This window comes from Scyliorhinus torazame, chromosome 17 (assembly GCF_047496885.1).
Source record: "Scyliorhinus torazame isolate Kashiwa2021f chromosome 17, sScyTor2.1, whole genome shotgun sequence".
Lineage (NCBI taxonomy): Eukaryota > Metazoa > Chordata > Chondrichthyes > Carcharhiniformes > Scyliorhinidae > Scyliorhinus > Scyliorhinus torazame.
In genome coordinates, this window is record NC_092723.1 from 68,966,558 (window position 1) to 68,991,548 (window position 24,991).

Sequence of the window (24,991 nt, forward strand, 5' to 3'; positions counted from 1 at the left end):
GTTGTAGAGCATAGATAGGTTGTGACCTTTCTACTAGTACAGTTCTTAAAATAAGAACTCACACAGTTTTTTAAGTTGTGTTGCTCAATAAACCTTCTGTAAAACTTCTGGATGACTTCGAGCCTTCTTCCAAAGCCTCTACTGTAACTGAGTTGAGTAGCACAGATTACCTGCTTTACAGGTAACAAAACAGAGAGGAGAAGCGCGATCTTCCTTGCATCAGATGCACCCACGTGGTCTGAAGCTTCGATGTACAGCAGAATCTTTTGCTTCAATGTCCGCCAGTTGGCACTGAGATTGCCGGAGGTCCTGAGCAGGTGAGGAGCCTGAATCTTCTCCATGGTGCCGGGATATATTCGCTGGTCGTCACGGAACGGACTGAGGTAACCACCTAGATTAAACAGTCTCCCGCCAGCATGATGTGTTATGTACTCTGGGATAACACAGGCTGCAACTGGATGCAGCTTTAACCAAAAGATACTCCTGACTTTGAAGTTAGTTCAATCTGATTTATTGAACCAGGAGCACAGTGAGCACTGTACATACACCCTGACTCACTCTGTAGATGTTCATCAGTGGAAAGAGACGGAGTGTGAGTGCCTCGTGCCTTTTATGGTGAGATACCATCCCTGAGTGTCCTGCCTGCTCATTGGTCATGTCCTGTTGTCTGTGTTCATTAGCTGCCTGACTGTGCCTGTCTGTATATCATTATCCTCTTGTCTGCATATCATGACAATATCGAGTGCAGCTGAATTGGGGTTAAGAAAGCCATGCCCCTGTTTTCATAGCACTCGAGGGGCCCCCTGGTGCTCAAGCCCCAATTTTAATAATCAGCCTCTGAATTAACTAGTTTAAAATAAATGTGTTTGTCTACCAATATTGCAGGAAAAAAAACAACGTACATTAATATAGCACCTTTAATGTAATGAATTGTCCCAAAGCACCTCACCAGAGCATTATCAAACCTAGTTATTGTGGTGATATGCCTGTAGACGGTGTTGTTTATAGTTGGTGGTGCAAACTCCAACCAGCAGGTGGGGGTACAGATCCACCATGCGATCTCGGCAGTGGTCATGTGACAAGACACTCAGATAGAAGTCAGGGCAGATCTGGTGATCCAAAAAAGGTTGTAAGAAGTACATCAGGACAGTTGTGCATGGGGGTAGTTCCAGGGGAATATAAATAAAACTCTATGATAACTTGCTCTGTACCTGATTGTTACCTACCATGTGTGCTTTAATAAAAATCCTGGTTTGGACAAGACACCAGCAGTTCTGTGTATTCCTTGCTAGACAGCAAACTCCAAACACAGCTGTTACTTAAAAAAAAAAATTTAGAGTACCCAATTCATTTTTTTTCCAATTAAGGGGCAATTTAGCGTGGTCAATCCTCCTAGCTTGCACATCTTTTGGGTTGTGTGGGCGAAACCCACGCAAACATGGGGAGAATGTGCAAACTCCACACGGACAGTGACCCAGAGCCGGGATCGGACCTGGGACCTCGGCGCCGTGAGGCCGTAGTGCTAACTCACTGTGCCACCCTGCTACCTCAGAACACAGCAGTTATGACAGTGCTGCAAAAGACAGAGGCCACGAGTTTAAAAAAATTCTTTCACAGGATGTGCATCTTGCTGGCCAATCCCTAATCCCTCATTGGCCTTGAGAATGTGGTGGTCAGCCAGTATATGCCCATACAGGCTGGGCACAAACCAATTATGTGCCTTCAAACACTGTAGAAATATGGGTAATTCACCTGTGTGACTACAATATATCCTAGACTCCTCCATCCTTTATGCCCATCCATCAAACCCTCAGTATGACCAATCCTCCTGCCCACCAACAGGTCACATTCATGTACTCCAACTGGGCTTGGGGGTGTCTCAAACTGCGAGCATATATTTGGACACAGCAGGAACAAAAATCCTTTTTCCTTGTCTCTTAAGTTTATTGGGAGGTTTTCTTTGCTTCACATTATCCTCAGAGATCTGTGCTGCATTTTCTGTTTGTTTCAATGCACATTTCTGGCAAAGTATAAACTGCATTAAAAATTGACAAACCCTTATGATTGCATGTTCCTAAACATGGTATGAATTGTGTATGTGAATGACGATGGGAAGAATCAAAGAAACAATACACAGGTGCGAGTTTGGACCGCACGGTAGCATAGTGGTTAGCACTGTGGCTTCACAGTGCCAGGGTCGCTGTCTGTGCAGAGTCTGCACGTTCTCCCGGTGTCTGCGTGGGTTTCCTCCGGGTGCTCCGGTTTCCTCCCATAGTCCAAAGACCATAAGACCATAAGACATAGGAGCGGAAGTAAGGCCATTCGGCCCATCGAGTCCACTCCACCATTCAATCATGGCTGATTTCAACTCCATTTACCCACTCTCTCTCCATAGCCCTTAATTCCTCGAGAAATCAAGAATTTATCAACTTCTGTCTTAAAGACACTCAACGTCCCGGCCTCCACCGCCCTCTGTGGCAATGAATTCCACAGACCCACCACTCTCTGGCTGAAGAAATTTCTCCTCATCTCTGTTCTAAAGTGACTCCCTTTTATTCTAAGGCTGTGCCCCCGGGTCCTAGTCTCCCCTGCTAATGGAAACAACTTCCCTACATCCACCCTATCTAAGCCATTCATTATCTTGTAAGTTTCTATTAGATCTCCCCTCAACCTCCTAAACTCCAATGAATATAATCCCAGGATCCTCAGACGTTCATCGTATGTTAGGCCTACCATTCCTGGGATCATCCGTGTGAATCTCCGCTGGACCCGCTCCAGTGCCAGTATGTCCTTCCTGAGGTGTGGGGCCCAAAATTGCTCACAGTATTCTAAATGGGGCCTAACTAATGCTTTATAAAGCTTCAGAAGAACATCCCTGCTTTTATATTCCAAGCCTCTTGAGATGAATGACAACATTGCATTTGCTTTCTTAATTACGGACTCAACCTGCAAGTTTACCTTTAGAGAATCCTGGACTAGGACTCCCAAGTCCCTTTGCACTTCAGCATTATGAATTTTGTCACCGTTTAGAAAATAGTCCATGCCTCTATTCTTTTTTCCAAAGTGCAAGACCTCGCACTTGCCCACGTTGAATTTCATCAGCCATTTCTTGGACCACTCTCCTAAACTGTCTAAATCTTTCTGCAGCCTCCCCACCTCCTCCATACTACCTGCCCCTCCACCTATCTTTGTATCATCGGCAAACTTAGCCAGAATGCCCCCAGTCCCGTCATCTAGATCGTTAGTATATAAAGAGAACAGCTGTGGCCCCAACACTGAACCCTGTGGGACACCACTCGTCACCGGTTGCCATTCCGAAAAAGAACCTTTTATCCCAACTCTCTGCCTTCTGCCTGACAGCCAATCGTCAATCCATGTTAGTACCTTGCCTCTAATACCATGGGCCCTTATTTTACTCAGCAGTCTCCCGTGAGGCACCTTATCAAAGGCCTTTTTATCAAAGACGTGCAGGTTAGGTGAATTGGCTATGCTAAATTGCCCTCAGTGTCCAAAAAGGTTAGATGGGGTTATTGGGTTACAGGGATAGGGTGGAAGTGAGGGCTTAAATGGGTCAGTGCAGACTCGATGGGCCGAATTGCCTCCTTCTGCACTGTATGTCCTATGTTCTATGTTACTGTTTTCTAGAGCCCAGATTGTTCACACTAATGTATGCCTATATTAAATTAATGAGATCAGGAGGATACTTGAGGTACCTTGACAGTGCTCAAATGTGTGCCACATTTCCGTCCCCAATTTCTGAGTTGTGTCCGAGGGCAAAATTCCAGACTGTGTCCTTTCCGAAGCTGTGAGACTTCTCCACGGGTCATTACTTAGCTGATATCATTGATCTCGTCAGTAAATCAGGCCCGACAATAAAAGCCCCCAATTTCTCTGGCAGGCTTAATATTTTAATGTGAAAGCTATAACCTATCTGCAAGGAAGTGACATTTGTTGTGCGATAAAACTGGGACAAAATGAATGTGCAGCAGCAGAAATCTCAGCACGGACTACTGCTGTGGATCCTGATTAGGCCGCAGTTGCTACGGAAACCAGAGTGGGCTTAAGCAGCCTCGTGGTGGGCAATCAAACCATTTTGCAGCAGCTCAGAGGAGTTTGAAGGGTCATTAAAAAAAATAAAACTTTAACCTTTTAATAGCCAGTTTGCGATGGCCACAAGTGCAAAGGAGACTTTATTTTGAAATTTGAGCAGGATGGTCAGTGGTGGAGGATGAGCACTGCCCTGTTAATGAGCAGGTCGGCAGAGTGCAAGTCACAAGGCTGCTTGGCACACAGTTCACTGACCTCAGCCACGTTAGGATATGTCCCAGAGCTGTCTGTCGTTCACACTCTCTCACCTGGGGTCGGGTCAGGCCAAGCCCCCAGGGTTTACTTGTCACTCACTCACTCTTATTCGCCTCGGCTTGTTGTGGCTTTGGCAGTCGGGGTGGACTCGACTGTCATTCAGGCCTGGGTTAGCATCAGACAGACTGTTTCTGGGCTGTCTCCTGAGACTGAGTCTGAGGCAGGGGGAAGGAGGGGATCACACAAGGATCTATCAGCCGTGGAGCAAGCTGAATTCATTCCCAAATGAAAACGGGGAAATAAACAAAAGTCAAACCACTCATGATGCGTATGTATTTTTACATTAGTTGCCAGACAGCAGTCTTCAGTATCTGGGGTGAAACTGGGAATGTCAAACAGACTCGGCAGCCATTTATTTTTTAACTGTGCCAGTTTTCATTTCCTACTGACTTTAGAAAATATTAGCAATATTTTTCATTTCAAACCAAGTAAAAATGCCATTGGCACCAGATAACAAGTCCCCATCATTCTGTAACCTTCGATGGCAAAGAATCGCACATGTGAATAATCAGTTCCTGCTTCAGTACAGGCTCCTGCTGCTGGCGTTGACCAATTAAGAAAAGAACTGTCCTTTACATAGTACAACCACCTCAGGATATCCCAAAGCGTTTTGCAGCCAATGAAGTACCTTTGAAACGGAGTCACTGTCCTAATGTAGGAACCATGGCTACCAATTTGTGCACAGCAAGATCCCGCAAACAGTAATGCAATAATGCACAGATAATGATGCTGGTTGAGGCATAGATAATATCCAGGGTACCTTCCTCTCCGAGGTAGCACCATTTGATCTGATACATTGACACAAGTGGGCAGACGGGGCCCCACTTTAATATCTCGTCCAAAAAGACAGCACTTCCAATAGTGCAGCACTCTGCAATATTGTATTGTCTCAGGTGGATATAAAAGATCCCACCACACTATTTCGAAGAAGAGCAGGGGGGTTCTCCCTGGTAACCCGGCTAGGATTTATCCCTCAGTCAATAATCACAAAAACAGCTGAGCTGGTCATTATCACATTGCTGTTTGCGGGGGTCTTGCTGTGTATCGTCAGTCGGCTACCGCATTTGTCCATTTACAATAGTGACTGCACTCCAAAAGGGACCTCACTTAACTGTGCATCTTTTTGAGAAGTCCTGGGTCTTATCTCTTTTTAAATTTGCACAAGGCCACGTTAATCCAAATGTCTCCTATGGGGGCTCAAGGGATACCAGACATGAGCGAGAATAAAGATTGTAAAATCAAAGATAATTGGAACCTTTTTCTCTCATTTATATTTAATGGCCAATTCTGTAATTACTTTCTGGAAACAATTCTACATTTCTGAACGGAACAGACAAGAAATAAAATCACACAATGAAGGTTGCTGCAGGACTCTGCGATTATCTGTGTTCATTCACAGTGGACATATTGATTTAAGACATAATTTTGTACTTCAAGAACTCCAGCCTTGTCTTCACACAAAGGTAACGGGTTATAGGCTATTCCACAGATTCAATTAAATGCTCACCCCAGCCTCCTTCTACTGCCTTAGATATTCAAATGAACTCTGCATCATTCCCCAACCAAGAGGGCAGTCAGGTGACCCAACCCCCAGCCTCTACTCTGAGAGTAGTGAGAGCCACATGGGGTGACTCAGTTTCCGTTTTATGCTTGTCCTCTCTGCAAAACTACTTCACTTGCCCCCCCCGCCCACCCTCTTCCTGCCACCTCCCAGCCCAAGCCAACCTGCCTGAGATAGTGAACGCAGTAAATGTGGAATTATAGAGAGAAGGATTCATGTCAAAGACCATCCTGAGATGTAGCAAGTTGGGCCCCCTTGGTCACTAACGTATCTGGAATGTGGATGTCAAGATGTGCTCTGCAGTGAGCTACCAGTCGATGTAGTCACCGTGGCAAAAGATGTGCATTGGCCTCAACTATACTAACATCTAAAACTGGCTTTAGTTCAGGACTTGAAGCAATCAGCCTGTAATAGTACCATCGCTTACACAGGAAGGTCACAAAATACTAGCAAGGCTCCTACTGATAGATATCAGGCTTGAGGCTCAATCCCTCCTCTGTGCATGATAGACCTTGTCAAGGTAGTTGTGGTCTTAATGGTCTCAGCGACTGTAAAAGTGGGACTGACTCCTCACTGCTTTCAGGCAAAACGCTGTACAGAATGTAGAGATAAAGATTAAATTCTAACAACTGCTTCAGTACACAGAGTAATAAGTGTGATAAAATGATACAGACACACTAACATGTTTGCGAGCAGAGCCACTCCCCCCCCCTGGTGGGAACAGGATTAGGTTTTAACGAGAATGGGCCTCACGCTCCATTATCTGACGGATATTCCCTGCTTAGACTCACACGTGAAGAATCATCATGAGTGTGAGCTACCAGTAGGCCACCAGCTTTAGGTTTACAGACTCTAGACTTACTAACTTCAAGAGGGAAGTGGCTTCATATAAAAACAAACTAAATTAGCCTTGAAATTCCAAAAGTTTAAAAAATAAATTTTTTAGAGTTACCCAATTATTTTTCCAATGAAGGGGCAATTTAGCATGGCCAATCCACCTACCCTGCACATCTTTGGGTTGTGGGGGTGAAACCCCCGCAGACAGGAGGAGAATGTGCAAACTCCACACGGATAGTGACCCAGGGCCGGGATTCAAACCCAGGTCCTAAGCGCTGTAGGCAGCAATGTTAACCACTGTGCCACCGTGCTGCCCCTTGAAATTCCAAAAGTAACATCCCTTGGGACTTCCGTTTCCATTCTCCCTCAGCATTGACACCATCCAAAATTTTGGTGGCATCATCATTTGCAGGTGCATGCGGCGGGATTCTCCCTTCCGAGGACTAAGTCCCCACACCGGCGAGAGAACCGGCGCCAACCAATCTGGCGTCAACAGTCGCCTAAAGTCTCTGCACTTTCGGGGGCTAGGTGGAGACTGGAGGGGTTGGCGCCACTCTAGCCGGCGCCGAAGGGACGGCGCGAGTTTGTGCATGCGCCGAATGGCCGGCGTGCTCTCGCGCATGCGCAGAACTACCGGCGTGGTTCCGCGCATGTGCAGACCGGCCGGCGTAGTTTGGCACATGGATGGGGGGTTCTCTTCAACCGCGCCGGCCATGGTGAAGCCCTACAGGGGCCGGTGCGGAAGGAAGAAGTGCCCCCACGGAACAGGCCTGCCTGCAGATCAGTGGGCCCTGATTGGGGGCCAAGCCACCGTGGGGGCCCCCTCCGGGGTCGAATCACCCCGCACTCCCCCCGAGTTACATGCCAGGCCCTGCCATTTGGGACCATGCGTAACCCAAGCCGGCGGGACTGGCGAAAAATGGATGGCTGTTTGGCCCATCGGGCCCGGAGAATTGCCAGGGAGGCTGCTGCCAATGGCCCCCGACCGGCGTGGTATGAATCCCGCCCCCATCCGAAAAACAGCGCCGGAGAATACGGCAGCCGGCGTCGGGGCTGGATTCGCGCTGCCGCCCGGGGGTTCTCCGACCGGCGGGGGGTCGGAGAATCCCGCCCATGGTGTTTGCAGAACTCCCTGGGTGAGGGGCAGAAACATCAGAATGGCATACTGCCATCCTTTAGCAAGTTGTTTCCAACAGTAGTCATATTCTTTAGGGAAGGAAATCTGTTATCCTTACCCAGTCCGGCCTACATGTGACTCCATATCCATAGCAATGGGGTTGACTCTGAACTGTCCTCTGAAATGGCCGAGCAAGGTACTCAGTTCAAGGGCAATTAGGGATGGGCAACAAATGCTGACCCAGCCAGCAATGACCACATCCCATGAAAGAGGTAGGGGCAAAGGGTGTGGATCTGGGCCGGAATTCTCCCCTACCCGGCGGGGCAGGGGGTCCCGGAGGGATGGAGTGGCGTGAACCACTCCGGCGTCGGGCCGCCCCAAAGGTGTGGATTTCTCTGCACCTTTAGGGGCCAAGCACTCACCGTGAGGGGCTAGACCTGCGCCGGAGCGGTTTCCGCTCCACCGGCTGGCGTGGAAGGCCTTTGGCGCCAAGCCAGCCGGGGCCGAAAGGACTTCGCCGGGTGGTGGAAGTCCGCGCATGCGCGGGAGCGTCAGCGGCCGCTGACGTCATCCCCGCGCATGCGCAGGTGGGTGTCTCTTACGCGTCGGCCATCGTGTAGGCTGTGGCCGAGGCGGCGGTAAAAGAATGCCCCCACGGCACAGGCCCACCCGTGGATCGGTGGGCCCCGATCGCAGGTCAGGCCACCGTGGGGGCACCCCCCCGGGACCAGGTCGCCCCGTGCCCCCCCCAGGACCCCAGAGCCCGCCCGCGCCGCCTAGTCCGCCGGTAAGAGAGGTGGTTTGATTCTCGCTGGCGGAACAAGCATGACAGCAGCGGGACATTGGCCCATCGCGGGCCGGAGAATCGCCGGGGGGGGGGCCTGCCGACCAGCGCGAATATCCGGTGCCAGAGAATTTGGCAACCAGCGGGGGCGGGATTCACGCCATCTCCCGGCGATTCTCCGACCCGGCGGGGGGTTGGAGAATCCTGCCCCTGGTGTGAGTTCTGCCAGGTGATACCATCCAGCGAAGTCCCCACCCACCCTCCATCACTGAGGTTGGATGGAGGGAGAAGGTGCAATTCAGAAAAGAGAGAGAAAAAGTGGTGGACATTAACGCTGGCGGTAATGCATTTTTTGAATGCGCAGGCCATTTCTTTAAAGGCACGACCCTTTAATTGTTTTTTTTTCGCCGGATATTCACGGTAAGTTAATGGGACTGACTTGTGTGCAGCCCATCTGGGAGCATTTGGGTCACGCAGCTTCGAGGGAACATTGGCAGAGAGCCAACAGGTTCCATTTACCATCTCAAATTAATTTCCCCATGGTTAACACACAAGAGCTTTACATCAGCAGAGGCCAAGAATTTCCTATCCATTTAAACAATTTGTTATGAATTTGTACAAATCAATGTAGGTGCTGATCTCTGTAACACTTTATTGTCTCTTGTCAGCATTTTCCGAACAGGTGTTGTGATGTTCTGTCCCATTTACTCCTCTTCAATTAAGTGTCTCTTGGACAAGAATCTCTAAAATCCACATCAGTTGCTCTCTGAGCACAATTAGCCAATAAGTGACAAATTAATGTTCTGACTTCGAGTAAAACAATAGCCCAAGCTCACCACACCCCAGGGTCTACAATCTGAAGAGATGTTCATTCCATTGAAGCCAGCGTCCTGGGATGAAGGGCTGGCATTTAAATCATCATGATGCACTGCAGACTGAAAATGGTTAACACCTCTGTACCCACATCACAAAGTACTCTTTTATAACCATGGTGCATTAGGGCGGCACAGTGGCGCAGTGGTTAGCACTGCTGCCTCAGGGCACCGAGGACCCGGGAACGATCCCGACCCCGGGTCACTGTCCGTGTGGAGTTTGCACATTCTCCCCGTGTCTGCGTGGGTCTCACCCACAAAACCAAAAAAGATGTGCAGGGAGGTGTATTGGCCATGCTAAATTGCCCAGCAATTGGAAAAAAATAATTGGGTACTCTAAATGTATATAAAAAAATACGGTGCATTAAAGAACTGACACACACTGTCTACCATGATGTCTTAAATCAGGCTAACAGAATATGAAGGGCGGAAATTAATCATTAATTATAAATAGAACAGCAGCTCCTGGCAAGTAGAAACTAATCTAAACTTTGGAATAACAACTTTAAACCAATTGTGCTCTGTGCTGATAGCTTTTTCTGGTCTTCCCCAGTTCTTGTAATCAATGCCAAAAATATTTGGTTCGGGATTTTCCGCCCATTCCCACCGGCAGGATCTTTCGGTGCTGCCAACGGTGCCCCCCCCCCCCCACCCCCACCCCTTCACCTACCCTCCTCCCCAGCGGCAGAGGGTGAGAATAACAGGAAACTCCATTGACAGGAGCGGGGTTAGGTGATACCACCGCCAGCCAATGGCAGGTTGCCACTGCCACCTCAAAACGCGGGGTGGGGCAGAGTGGGAGGGGGTGGCCCGGAAAATCACACCTATTACTAGTTTTCTCTTTTTCACCAAACTTCTCGGCCTTCACTCTTTCCCCAGTCGTGGATACGCAGAGGGGTACATGTCTACAGGTGGCAGTCTGTCTTGGGTATCTCATTGACAATCGTTCTTTGCATCAGAAGTAGAAGAAGCCCCTACACATGGGGCGGGATTCTCCCCCACCCAGCGGGGCGGGGGGTCCCGGCAGGATGGAGTGGCGTGAACCACTCCGGCGCCGGGCCGCCCCAAATATTTCGCCGCACCTTTAGAGGCCAGGCCCTCACCTTTAGGGGCTAGGCCCGCGCCGTAGTGGTTGCCGTCCCGCCAGTGGCGTGGAAGGCCTTTGGCGCCACACCAGCCGGGGCTGAAGGGACTCCGCCGGCCGGCGGAAGTCCGCGCATGTGCGGGAGTGTCAGCGGCTGCTGACCTCATCCCCGCGCATGCGCGGGGGGGGGGGTCACCTCCGTGCCGACCATCACGGAGCCCTACACGGCTGACGCGTAGTAAAACACTGCCCCCGTGGCACAGGCCCGCCCATGGATCAGTGAACCCCGACCGCGGGCGAGGCCACCGTGGGGGCACCCCCCGGGGCCAGATCGCCCCCCCCCAGGACCCCGGAGCCCACTTGCGCCGCCTGGTCCCACCAGTAAGGGAGGTGGTTTAATTCACGCCGGCGGGACCGGCATTACAGCAGCGGGACTTCGGGCCATCGCGGGCTGGAGAATCACCGGGGGTGGGATGGGGGGGGTGGCCCTGACCGGCGCGGTGCGATCCCACCCCCGCCGAATCTCCGGTGCCGGAGAATTTGGCGGACGGCGGGGGCAGGATTCACGCTGCCCCCGTCGATTCTCCGATTCGGCGGGGGGGTCGGAGAATCCCGCCCATGGTCTCTATATATCCTGCAAAGGCCTAGAAAGGTTGACAGAAAGGGCCTTCTCCAGTTGCTGGAAAGAATTGGTTGGCCATCAGCCCCCACCCCTGCCATCATCCCACTGCGCAGTGTGCCTCAGTCTGATTCAAACCTTCCATGAAGTGTACAAACCAGTGATCAATCTGAATAATCCTGAGCAATGTCAAGCAGGGATGTATTTTGGCACCAATGCTCTTTGGACAGCATGGTGGCACAGTGGTTAGCACTGTTGCCTCAAAGCGCCAGGGACTCGGGTTCAATCCCGGCCTTGGGTAACTGTATATGTGGAGTTTGTACGTTCTTCCTGTAACTGTGTGGGTTTCCTCCAGGTGTTCCGGTTTCCTCCCACAGTCCAAAGATGTGCAGATTAGGTGGATTGGCCACGCTAAATTGCCCTTAGTGTCCAAAAGCTATGTGGGGTTACAGGGATAGGGTGTGGGCTTGGTGCTCTTTCGGAGGGTTGGTGCCGACACGATGGGCCAAATGGCCTCCTGCTGCGCTGTAGGAATTCTATGGTTGTATAATACTTTGTCCTACACTTTCCACCCAGTCCCGAAGGTGGAATATTCCAGCCAGATTTTCAATGTAACATTTCTGGTGCAGAAAGGAAGATCAAACATCCATTGATGACAGAATTTCTCTGCACCAATGATCGATGTTCGCTTCACACAGTGATGAGGAACGTAACATTTCACTTGCAGTGAATTTGGACTAAGCAATAGTTTGGAAAGACAGTGATTGGGGTACAAGAAGGCATTCGAAGTATGAATTGTCAAAACCAGGCTAGAAATTGTACACAAGTTCTCCTATCACAGATCAACCATTTTGGATGACTTATTCTTCTAAACTCTCACAGAGAAAGGCAGCAAACACTTTCAGACAGTTGATTAAGGTTCAATGGAAGAATAGGAAATGATCAATGATTTAGGTTTGGAATTGACTATGGCAAATTGCAGCAAAATCTGGACCACCGACAGCAGTGTGCGAGAAGACTAAACTCATTCCACACCCATTGGGTGGGATTCTCTGAAAATGGGGCTATGTCCACACGCCGGTGGGAAATCCGGCGGCAACAACCCCGGCGTCAACGGCCCCCGAAAGTGAGGAATTCTCACCTTTCTAGGGGGCTAGGTTGCCACGGGAGTCGTCCCCGCTGCTCCAGCCGGCGCCGAAGGACCGGCGCGAGTTCGCGCATGCGCGGAACGGCCGGCGTGATCTCGCGCATGCGCGGACCGGCCGGTGTATTTCCACGCATGCACAGACCGGCATGCGCGGGGGTTCTCTTCTCCGCGGGCAATATGGCGGAGCCCTACAGGGGCCCAGCGTGGAGGAAAGAAGTCCCCCCACGGAACAAGCCCTCCGGCAGATCGGTAGGCCCCGATTGCGAGCCAGGCCACTGTGGGGCCCCCTCTGGGGTCGGATGCCCCGCGCTGCCCCCGCCCTCCCCCCCGAGGATGGCCCCTGCACACTCACTTGCCAGGTCCCGCCGTGCATGAGGTGAGTAATTCATGCCGGTGGGACTGGCCAAAACTGGACGGCCGCTCGGCTCATTGGGGCCCGGAGAATTGCCAGGGGGTCTGCTGTCAACGGCCTCTGACCAGCGTGGCAGGAATCCCGCTGCTGCCCGAAAAATGGTGCCGGAGAATAGGGCAGCTGGCGTCGGGGTGTCCGGGCGGGATTCGCGCCTCCCCCCGGGATTCTCCAACCCGGCGGGGGGTCGGAGAATCCCGGCCATTGTCTCTGCTGCATTCTACATATTTTAGGTGGGATTTAAGGTAAGCCTCCTGATACTGAAATACTTGAGTGATCTAATTTGTCAGATCTATTACATTTCCTTCAAATGGAAACACCTCTAATGTCCTGGTTATCTTGATCAGATGGGTGATGATCTGTGCCAAGAGGATGTTAAACTTGTAGAGGGCTCTGACTTAATCTCAGGTTTAATGATGTCTGCAAGAAGGTCTTAAAAACCTCTAACATCGATACAAGAAGCTGGGAAGATGCAGCATGCAACATCTACATTAGGGAGGCAATGGGGCTAAAGAGAGGAGTGAGAGGAAAGCAATAAGGAAAACACATCAAGCTTCACCAGTCAATGCTGCACAAATTTCATCAACTGAAATCAGTCTGATTTTCATCCGCTGCTCAAGAATTGCACTCTTCAGTGTTGAATAACTGCAAAGTAACTGGACTGTTTTGGTTCTTGCCTCATTGGCTCCTGAGTAGGACGGTTGCCATATATTTAAAGTTATGTTAAAGCTGGGACTTCGATCAGCTGGATAGATGGTATGATATAGAATGTCATCACATCGTGATTACAGCTACTTTCCTGTCTCTGCCCTGTCTGTATTCAGGTTCCTGATACCAGTATTCCAGATTGACTGCCAGCTGCATACAGGTGAGGGTCAGCACGAACTTGGGTTTGGCATCCTATGTACATTTTCTTTGTTTATTTGGTGATGGAGAGCTAAATATTCATACCAGAGCCACATCCCAGTCCAAACGTGCAGAGTTGCCCCCCTCTTGTGTGGTACAAAGTGCAACAGTGACCTTCATGATCTCAACAGGTGATTGGCCGTGTGCCCAGGTAGCGATTATCAGCCAGCTATCCAACTGGGGGAGCATTACAACCAAGCCATATCCAAATTTAGAGCACCCAAATCTTTTTTCCCCAATTGTGGGGCAATTTATCGTGGCCAATTCACCTACCGTACACATCTTTGTGGGATTGAGATCCATGCAGATACGGGGAGAATGTGCAAACTCCACACGATCAGTGTGGCCGGGATCAAACCCACCATGCTGCCCCAACCAAGCCATATCCTCAGGCGCATGAGCTCCACCTCAACGCAGGGTGTAACTGACTACTAGTTAGGAACCCTCCCCCAAACCATCCCAGGAAAACTGAGGTCAGTGGTAGTTTCCTCATTGCCCCCCAGGCAGAAGGATAGAGGTTGTCTACAGCGCCATCGCAGGCAGACTAGTAGGCGGAGAATGGGGTGATACTCTTCGTTTGTGAGTGAAGAACGGTGTGGCCTGCTAAATCTTGTTGATTGGAAACCCCCAGTTGTTTGGGTCACTTGTTCATGAAGTAACAAAAGCTGACTCTTTTCTCCAAACGCCCCATCAAAATAAGAAATTATCACAGCAGAGTAACATGACAAAATGGCTGAGCCAGGGTCACAGTCTGGACTTGGCTATAACCGGCCTACATTTGTAAGTGAAAGAGAGGTTGGGTTCAGTAAAGGGAAATTGACAGAAAGACCAGACAACATTGTAAGGATGAAGCTGCCTTGCAACAACTGGCTTTTTCTGAATGGCACCAACTGGTTGTGAGAGGCAACACGGAAACAGTCGGAGGGTTCCAAACCACAGTCTTTGTTCACACAGGAACAATCCTCAATAAGATTGAAGTGAAAATAAATAGAGCTTAAACTCATTATGTTGCTTTAGATCCAATGATTGTACAGTGAGGGCAGCACGGTGGCGCAGTGGGTTAGCCCTGCAGCCTCACGGCACCGAGGTCCCAGGTTCGATCCCGGCTCTGGGTCACTGTCCGTGTGGAGTTTGCACATTCTTCCCGTGTTTGCATGGTTTATGCCCTCGCAACCCAAAGATGTGCAGGCTAGGTGGATTGGCCACGCTAAATTGCCCCATAATTGGAAAAAATAAATTGGGTACACTAAAAAAAATTTTTTAAATGATTGTGCAGTGAAGAAAGGCAGATGCGTTCAAATGACTGGAAACTATGAGGTGTTGCTCCAGTTTAAGCAGAAGCCACATTTCCCCGTAGCCTACCCACTTTCATTGGGAGGTAAGGTCTACCATTGTCTTGAGTGACATTTTACAGCAATTTTCCCAAAATGTTGCCACTGGCTTATTAAGATGTTCTTCGTCCCTCTGGAGACCTGAGCAACTCAAACTACAGGAGTAGCTTTCATAGCTAATGGCAGATTAACCCACATCGCTCGTTTCCCACCGGTGTTGCAGCAGTGGCTTTATTCCAGAACTTTCAATCCCTCCTTGATCAGGTTCAGTTCGTAGCAGAGTGTTTCGTAGCGATAGGCCATTCGTATCTGAGCTACGTTCGTCTTCTGAATACAATTGCCAGCTGGGCCCTCCTGACGATAGTTGGGTCCCAGAAAATGGGCCTTTTCCTGCAGGGTAAGATGAGATAATTGTTTGAATCAGTATATCACACCGATCTGAGATCTTTGTTGGTATGAGGGAGAATGAAACAAATGGCGAAGAAGATTATTTTGACTCTTTCACGGGATTTGTGTGTCATTGACTGGGCCAGTATTTTTTGCTCATCCCTAATTGCCCTAGAGAAGGTGGGGGGTGAGCTGCCTTCTTGAACCACGGCAGTCCATGTGGTGTAGGTGCATCCACAACAATGTCGGGGAGGGAGATCCAAGGTTTTGACCCAGCAACATTGAAAGAACAGCGATATAGGGCACGTTCTACTGGCACTGTTGGGTCCAAACGGAGCGCGTCACGATCGGTAGATGCCGGGAGAGGTCCGCTGCGTGCTTCCCGACCAACAGCAACGTAATCAGGATCCCGCCCACAATGGGCGGGATTAAGCCTCGCACACCTAAGTAGGTTTAAAAGTTGTTTAGGCATGCTGACCTCGGATCAATTGGGGGCTCCCGCAATCTACCAGCCTCCTCAGGGAGATCCCAGCCAGGCACCGTTCAGTACTGATCGACACAAATATGCACCAGGTCTCCTGGGCGATTAGAGGCCCCTGGGTGGTCAGGGACAGGGAAGGGTGACACCTTGGTTCTCCTCCTTGAACATGGGCACCTTGGTAGTGCCAGGCTGGCACCTTGGCACTACCAAGGTTCCTGGGTGTCATTGCCAAGTCAGCAGGAGCACTGATAAGATACTAGGGTGGCAGTGCTCGGGTCCCCAGGTGCCAGGGTGCCACTGCCAGGGCTAGAGCCTGAGGGGGGCCATGGCCATGAGAGGAAGATGGAGGTGGTATCTCCATCAAGAGAGGATCTAATCATCACTCCTTGATATGCAATGGCATTACCATCACTGAATCACTCATTATCAACATCCTAGGGCCAGCATGGGGCGCAGTGGTTAGCACTGGGACTGCGGCGCTGAGGACCCGGGTTAGAATCCTGACCCTGGGTCACTGTCCGTGTGGAGTTTGCACATTCTCCCCGTGTCTGCGTGGGTTTCACCTCCACAACCCAAAGATGAGCAGGGTAGATGGATTGGCCACGCTAAATTGCCCCTTAATTGGAAAAAAAATAATTGGGTACTCTAAATTTTTATTTTTTAAATTATCAACATCCTAGGGGTTACGATTGACCAGAAACTCAACTGGACCAGTCATATAAATACTGTGACTACAAGAGCAGGTCAGAGGCTGGGAGAGAGCAACTCACTTCCTGGCTTCCCAAAGCTTGCCCACCATCTACAAGGCACAAGTCAGGAATGTGATGGAATATTCTCCACTTGCTTGGATGAGTGCAGCTTTAACAATATGCAATAGCTTGACACCATCCAGGACAAAGCAGCCCACTTGACTGGTGCCCCATCCACTACAATAAACATTCAGTCCCTCCACCACTGATGTACAGTGGCAACAGTGTGTGCCATGTACAAGATGCATTACAGCAACTCACCATATCTCCTTCAACAGCACCTCCCAAACTCACAACCTCTACCATCAAGGCAGCAGTGGCATGGGAGCACATGTTCACCTCTAAGTCACACACCATCCTGACTTGGAACACCTTTACTTCACTGTTGCTGCGTCATAATCCTGGAACTCCTTCAATAACAGCACTGTGCATGTGCCTACACCACAGGCACTGTAGCGGTTCAAGGAGGCAGCTCACCACCACCTTCTCAGGGGAAATTAGGAATGGCAATAATTACTGGCTTAGTCAGGGACTCCCAAATCCCATGAACAAAACTTTCAGATCAGAGGTAGGCTATTCAAGACAACGCTGAGACGGGATCTCCCCTGCCCACGGAAAAAAAAATTCATTCCCTCTCGGGGTCAATTGAAAATGTCAAAACTGAGATTGATAGATTTTTGTTAGGTGAGGATACTAAGGGCTATGGGACCACTGCAAGTTGATGGAGTTAAGATATAGAACCATAGAATTTACAGTGCAGAAGGAGGCCATTCGGCCCGTCGGGTCTCCACCGGCCCTTGGAAACAGCATCCCACTTAAGCCTACAAATCCATCCTATCCCCTTAACCCAATAACCCCACCTACCCTTTTTGGACACTGAGGGCAATGTTGCTATGGCCAATCCACCTAACCTGCATATCTTTGGACTATGGGAGGAAACCAGAGCACCCGGAGGAAACCCACACAGACATGGGGAGAGCGTGCAGACTCCAGACAGACAGTGACCCAAGCCGGGAATCGAACCTGGGATGCTGGAGCGGTGAAGCGACAGTGCTAACCACTGTGCTACCGTGCCACACGCACTGTCGCACTGTTAGCACTGTCACTTCACAGCCATGACCTAATTGAATGGAGGAACAGGCTCGAAGGCCTAATAGCCTCCTCCTTTTCCTGTGTTATTGAAGTAAGATTTAAAGAAACGGAGTGAGGGTAACACGGTGGCGCACTGATTAGCACTACTGCCTCACGGCGCCGAGGACCCGGGTTTGGTCCCAGCCCCGGATCACTGTCCATGTGGAGTTTGCACATTCTTCCTGTGTCTGCATGGGCCTCACCCACAGCCTAAACAATTTGTGCAGGGGAGGTGAATTGTCCACTCTTAATTGCCCCTTCATTGGAAAAAAAGTAATTGGGTACTCTAAATTTATTTTAAAAAAGGAGAGACATTTACAGAGTTAGAAATTGTCACAAATTTTGAGTTTGCACTAAATATTCTTTCTGATTTGGAACCATCAGACAACTGGTTCAGTGAAGCCAGAGTACTTTACCATTTGGGACTTTTTGTTGGTTACTTGTTCCTTGGTGGTAATTGCCACGTTGCTAATCTCAGTCTGTGAGACATTTGATTTGGGCCTGGAGTTTCCTTCAGATTTACCCATTGGAAATCTAATCTCAAATAATTACACGGCTTAAGCAATCACACAATTTTTGGTGCAACTTTGAGTCGTGCGAGTAACCTTAATCCAGGTTCCCTCAGTCTTCTTTTAAAAATAAACATTAAGTACCCAATTTTTTTTTCCCAATTAAGGGGCAATTTAGCGTGGCTAATCCACTTAACCTGCACATCTTTGGGTTGTGGGGGTGAAACTCACGCAGACACAGGAAGTATGTGCCAACTCCACATAGACAGTGACCCGAAGCCGGGGTCGAACCCGGGTCCTCGACACTAACCACTGCGCCACCGTGCCGCCCAAGATTCCTCAGTCTTTTACGTCCATCCACAAACCTTCAATCTGAATGAATCTCTAACCATTAACGTGGTCATGTCACATCGGCAACTGGTCCCACTCTCCACCATTATAGCTTGCTAGAATTTTGGGCTGGGAAGAGGGCCCACTCCAGAGGAGTTTGGGCCTACTTTCATTGGTAAAGATGTGTCAAGATGATGCCATGATGACCCACCAGACGTTTTAACACCAAGTCTATTTAAGATGCATATCACCTCAAACCTATCCGCAAAATGTTGGCGGCCAATAAGTCTCCTGATTGCTTTGTAAGCCAGGAGGAGTAGGTGAAATCTGCTGGCCCCACAAGGAACCTGAGGTCTCCCTTTCCACGGTCATCCTTTATTCAGGGGAATCTAGGACTTTCTGATCCTTCTAGATGCTTCCATACTTTAGACAGGAGCAGTTCCAAGGCCCCCTGGTGACAACTGTCAAATCAACACCATTCCTGCCAGTTCTGATAGCATTAGGTGTCATGGCATAGATGTAAGTTAATACCTCCTAGGCATCACACCCTGGTAGACTGGGCTGATCATCTGAATATTTGACCCAAGTTCTAATCGTGACTTCTTGGTCCCTGACGTGCAACGTGATTTTTTTTTCAGTGAGCCACCTGGATTTTGCTAGAATCAGAGAATCTCACAGCACTGAAAGAGGCCAATCGGCCATTGATCATGTGTTGGCTCTCTGAATGAGCTATCCAATTAGTCCCATGACTCTATTCTTTCCTCATATCCATCAATCTTTTCCGCTACAAGTGCAGACATCCAATTCCCTTTTGAAGGTTACTGTTGAATGTGCTTCAATTATGCTTTCGGGCACTGCGTTACAGATCATAAAATCCTGCTGCATTAAATTATTTTTCTCATCTCCCCCCCTTAGTTCTTTTGGTAGTTATCGCAAATCTGTGCGCTCTGGATACCAACCCACCCACCAGTGAAAAACGTTTCTCCCATTTACTCTATCAAAACCCTCATAGATTTGAAGAGCTCCATTTGATTTCCATTAAATAACATATATGGACCATGAGGTAAATGAATTTGCAGGAGTAAGAACTGTAAAAAGTCACATCGATAAAAGGAAGTGTCAGTAGTTTGGCCATTTGTTCAGAGCTGGAAAGCTACAGAGATCTTTTCTGGAGGGTAGAGGGCTGCAGAAAGAGGGGTCGGCCTAGGCGTAGTTGAATGACGGATGTCGTAGGCCGGTTGCAGACGTTCTACACTGGATGCATGGACAGCACAAGATAGATGAGCATGACGTGCCATCACAGCAGGAGAGAACAGGATTAAATCCCTGCTTAACCAGGGTGCCGAGGACCCGGGTTCGATCTCGGCCCTGGGTCACTGTCCAGGTGGTGTTTGCACATTCTCCCCTTGTCTGCGTGGGTCTCACCCCCACAACCCAAAAAGATGTTTAGGGTAGGTGGATTGGCCACACTAAATTGCCCCTTAATTGGAAAAAAAAGGAATTGGGTACACTAACTTTATTAAAAAAAAGAAATAAAATCCCTGCTTAACTTTCAAAGCTCTAAGGGGAACAACACTTGACTAAGCGTTCTCATCCCTGGTACTATTGTCTGGTCAATCCCTTCCACAACCTCTCCAAGGCTTTCCTTAAACGTCGTGTCCAGAATTGATCACAGTATCCCAGCTGAGGACTAACTAGTGATTTATAGAAGTTTTGTACAACTTTCTTGCTTTTGCATTCGATGCCTATAACTATATAGGTGTCTTTATTCTAAAATGTTTAATCAATCTTAGCTGGGATTCTGCTAATGTAGAATTACATTACGTGAACAGGCTGAGATTTCACCTTGAAGAAAAGAAAGGTGGTTTACAAATAAAAAGTAAAGGTGTGATCAGACTAGAACATGCAGAAGAATTGTTTTTAAAAAGTGTTGGACCGCTGCCAGATGCAGGTTTATATAATCACAAGCCGTGGCCACTTACCTGCTCAGAGAAACCACTCTGCAGGACACTGTTCCGTGCAATCTCACATATGTCACAGGTACTCAGCTTGAAGACCTGAGCAGCGATGGCATATTCCTCCATCAGCGGTTCCTGACAACAAGTAATACACAATTAATGACATGATAATTGTCTATTTTATACTGACATTTGGCAGCACAGTGGAAGACAGGGTTGTGGTTCATGCAGTGGGCATGTTACTGGACTTGTAATCCAGAGGTAATGATCCGGAGAACGAGTTCGTAATCCCACCGTGACAGTTTGTGAATTTAAGTCTTGCTTTAAAAGCCAACTGGATAAATGTAGATCAAAAAGCTGGTATTACTAAAAACAACCTTGAATTGGTCAGCTTGTCATAAAAACCCAGGGGGCAGTATTGACCAGATGATTCATGAACTTGGTTGAACTGGGCAGTGGTGATTGACTTAGCTCACTGGAATCTGGAATGTTCCTTATATTGGGCGAAATTCTCCTACCCGCCCCGCCACATTTCTGCCCCGACCGGCCGGCGGGAGTCTCCGTAACACCGGCCGGTCAATGGGGTTTCCCATTGTGGGGCAGCCCCACGCCGTCGGGAAACCCCCGGGCGCCGGCAAAACGGAGACTCCCGCCGGCGGAGAATGACGCCCATTGTTCTTCAAGATAGCCAAAGTCATAGGCCGGGATTCTCCGAAATCCCAGGCAAGTGATGACGTTGGTGTAAACACCGGAGTGTTTCACGGCAGCGTCAACGGGTCTCCTGGCCCAGCGATTCAGCGGCCCTCAGGGGGCCTGCATGGCACCAGAGTGCTGCAAGCTGCTCCGGCACCGATCCGCGGCCCTGCATTGCAGGTGTGCGCCAACCGACTCCGCGCCGGCGAATGCGCATGGTGCCATTCCTGCGCATGCGCCGAGCAACATGGCGGAGCCCTACAGCGGGCTGCGCGGAAGGAGGTAGGTCCCTCCAGATCCCGGGCGCCCGTTGATCAGTAGCCCCCGATCGCGGGCCTGGACTCCTTGGAGCCCCCCCCCCCCCGGAGTCTGATCCCCCCGCTCCCCCACCAGGACATCCGCCGCGGCCGCGGGACCGGGCTCCCGTCAGGTGGTACCAGGTTGGAGCCACGCTGGTGGGACTTGTGGAAACTCGGCGGGAATTTGGCCGGTCGACTGTGGAGAATCGCCGCGGGGGCCTCTTTCAGCGGTCATCAACCGGCTCTGCGCGGGCAAGATTGGCGCCGATTCTCCGGTCGCCGTAGAATTGCGTCCCGGCGTCAGAGCAGCATGGTGGGACTTTCCCGCGTCACTGGCGATTCTCCGACCCAGCGCAAGCTCGGAGAATCCCGGCCATAGTGTTTACAAAGAACATGGCCGGGATTCTCCGCAATCCAGCGGGCGGGCCGTACCGGCGCCGAGGAGTGGCGTGAACCACTCCGGCGTCGGGCCGTCTGGAAGGTGCGGAATCCTCCGCACCTTCAGGGGCTAGGCCAGCGCTGACGGGGTTGGTGCCACGCCAACTGGCGCCCAATGGCCTCCGTCGGCCGGCACGAGTTGGCGCATGCGCGGGTGTGCCAGCGTGTTCTGCCGTGATCCCAGCATTTGCGCAGGGGGTTCTTCTCTGCGCTGACCATGGCGGGCCGTTACAGCAGCTGGCGCGGAGGGAAAGAGTGCCCCCACGGCACAGGCCCGCCCGCAGATTGGTGGGCCCCAATCGCGGGCCAGGCCACCGTGGTAGCCCCCCCCCGGGACCAGATCCCCCCCGCCCCTCCCGAGGACTCCGCAGGCCGCCCGCAGAGCCAGGTCCCGCCGGTAAGGACTTTGTTTGATTTACGCCGGCAGGACTGGCTGAAAACGGCCAGCCTCTCGGCCCGTCGCAGAGCGGAGGATTCCCGCCCCCGCCGAAAAACCGGAGAATCCGGCAGCCGGCGTCGGGGCGGGATTCACGCTGCCCGCCCCCGCCGATTCTCCGGCCCGGCGGGGGGGTCGGAGAATCCTGCCCCATAAAGCTATATGTTTAAACCAAAGCTACTTTATTTTACACTATTTGAAATAGTTTGCACGCTCTACTGAGTAACAGCTAACAAAATAATAGTATTGAACTTTTGATACAGTAATTAATTATCTCTTTCTAATACAACCTACACTCTAACTAAACCTCATACTATCCTTCTTCTCCAACAGCTTCTCCAACAGTTTCTCTTTATGCTTATGCTTCTCACAGTCAATGCCACATACCTCACTTCACAAACCCTTACTTTATCAGTTATACCAGTAGGAAAACGATTACGTGGATGGTAATCAACGGAATGTGGCAACTCTGTGTGAGGACAACAGTCAACAAAATGTCTCATAGGCTGCACTCAGAACCCGGATGGGCCGTATGCGGCCCTCAGGCCACAAGTTGCCTAGTGCTGCTTCAAGGCCTCATACCTACAGTGAGACACAGGGTAGTGAAGTGATCTGGGTTATTCTCACCTTGGTGTAGTGGAATTGCATGGGATCATCAGTGGAGAGTGAGATCATCAAGCCCTTCCTCAGGTACTCAGGAAGTGGGTTCTTGGCGTACTCCAGGAAGAGGCTGTTGTTGCTGAGCGGAGACAAGGCGATGGGGAGCTGAGTCAGAAAGTACAGGTACTGCAGCACTGGGCTCTGAAAGAAGAAGAGGATCTCTCAATATCAACTTTACAACCTTCATCCCCATACAGTGTGTGACTGAAGCAGTGTGGCCAGCTCCTACATGTCTGAACATGTCTGACCATCTCGTGGACATGGAACAACAATGGATACATCCAATTATAGAGCCACTTAGTGGCCTGGAAAGAATGGGTTAATAATTATACAAATGAAGCTGAGGATGTGAATAGTGATAACTGAGGATTCAACAGGCTTTCTCTATCTTTGAACTCTCCATTGAGTCTCACTGAAAGAGCAGGCACCAGTCCATCCCCTGTGAACATCACAGCAATCAGGGTGCTGTTATTCTGCAGATAACGGCATAAATTGGTACTCTAAATTTTACAGTTACCATTCGGTGTGTGCATCAGTGATTCTGCCAACTCCCCACTGCCCCACATGGGCATCCTTGTGTCCTGCACATTTTGCCGCTCTCCCTCATGTAAAGGCACCAACACTCATTTTTTTGGAGGGGATATTCAATGTGCCCCCCTCGATTAAATTCCCTTGCTGGAACACCCATGCAGGGTTCTCTTTTCTACTGGAACTAACGCCCCTCCTCCCTTGCTAAGAATCCCGCCTGGTCCTCATGTTGGAACGCCCGGCTGGAGCCCAACTAAAAGAGCATGGCACCCCAGTTGATCATCTCGTGCCTCCCATCAGGGCTACCCTAGGGCTGGGGAAGCAGGAATTCCCAGCAGAGGGAGTGTCCGTCCCCAGCTCTATCACACTGCCGAGGCTGGCCTTCTGTTTGCAGTACACAGACTCATTTGGATGAGCAGGGTTTTCCAGCTGTGATAGGGTACCGGCTGTTTCCCAGCCGTTCCCACATTACTTCACAGTTCCCATTTTACTTTTTTTCAATGGAGTACATGTCTGTTGCATGGGTTGCTCCAGCTGAGAAAAATTAGGAAAATGTATTTGTCAGGTTCCCTTCAAAGCCTTATGATCTCTCTTTCCCTCTGTGGTGCCTCGAGACAAACACTGGAGGCTTCCAGCAGTTCACAAAGGGGTTTATTAAAGGCAATTTATGACTTCCGGTTGCGGCGATGCACTGTTAAGCCGCACGTTTCGGCAGCTCCCGTTCTAACGGACTTTAGGGCTCTTTTTGGGAGCCCCAACGGAAATTTTTTTCGGACCAAACCCAGTGTGGGGTGACGAAGGAAGGAGTCCCTCCTAGAGTGTAGGGAAAAGATCGGTGGTAGTGGCCAGATTACGAAGGATCCTTTGGAGCAGCGGCAGAGAAGAGAAGGAAGAAGCAGGATGGCGACGGATGGAGCCCAGGCGACATGGGGCCCGGATCAGCAGAAATTCCTGCGACGGTGTGTGGAGGAATTAAAGAAGGAGGTGCTGGCGCCGATGTTGTTGGCAATCGAAGGGCTAAAAAAAACTCAAAAGGCCCAGGCAATAGAGCTCCGTGGAGTGAAGGAGAAGGCAGCTGAGAACGAGGACGAAATTCTGGGCCTAGCGGTAAAAATGGAGACGCACGAGGCGCTACACAAGAGGTGGATCGAAAGACTCGAAGTCCTGGCGAACAGCTCGAGGAGAAAGAACCTCCGGATTCTGGGTCTCCCCGAGGGAGTGGAGGGAGCTGACGTTGGGGCTTATGTGAACACGATGCTCCATACGCTAATGGGAGCTGAGACCCCCTTGGGCCCCCTGGAGGTGGAAGGGGCTCACCGGGTCCTTGCGAGGAGACCAGAGGCTGGAGAACCACCAAGGGCGA

The 24,991-nt window shown here is 50.2% G+C and overlaps 1 protein-coding gene across 2 annotated transcripts in view; it reads right to left on the reverse strand.

The window, feature by feature from the left end:
- Positions 1-13,184: 13,184 nt before the first annotated feature.
- ampd1 (adenosine monophosphate deaminase 1 (isoform M)) overlaps positions 13,185-24,991 on the reverse strand; it is a 92,909-nt gene continuing 81,102 nt past the window's right edge. For both annotated transcript variants that reach the window (XM_072480571.1, XM_072480570.1), the window contains exons 13-15: positions 23,068-23,241; positions 20,599-20,709; positions 13,185-15,419 (exon numbers count right to left, since the gene is read on the reverse strand). In XM_072480571.1, the coding sequence (XP_072336672.1) occupies positions 15,261-15,419; positions 20,599-20,709; positions 23,068-23,241 (444 nt within the window). In that variant the 3' untranslated portion in view covers positions 13,185-15,260. The remainder of the gene's footprint in view (positions 15,420-20,598; positions 20,710-23,067; positions 23,242-24,991) is intronic.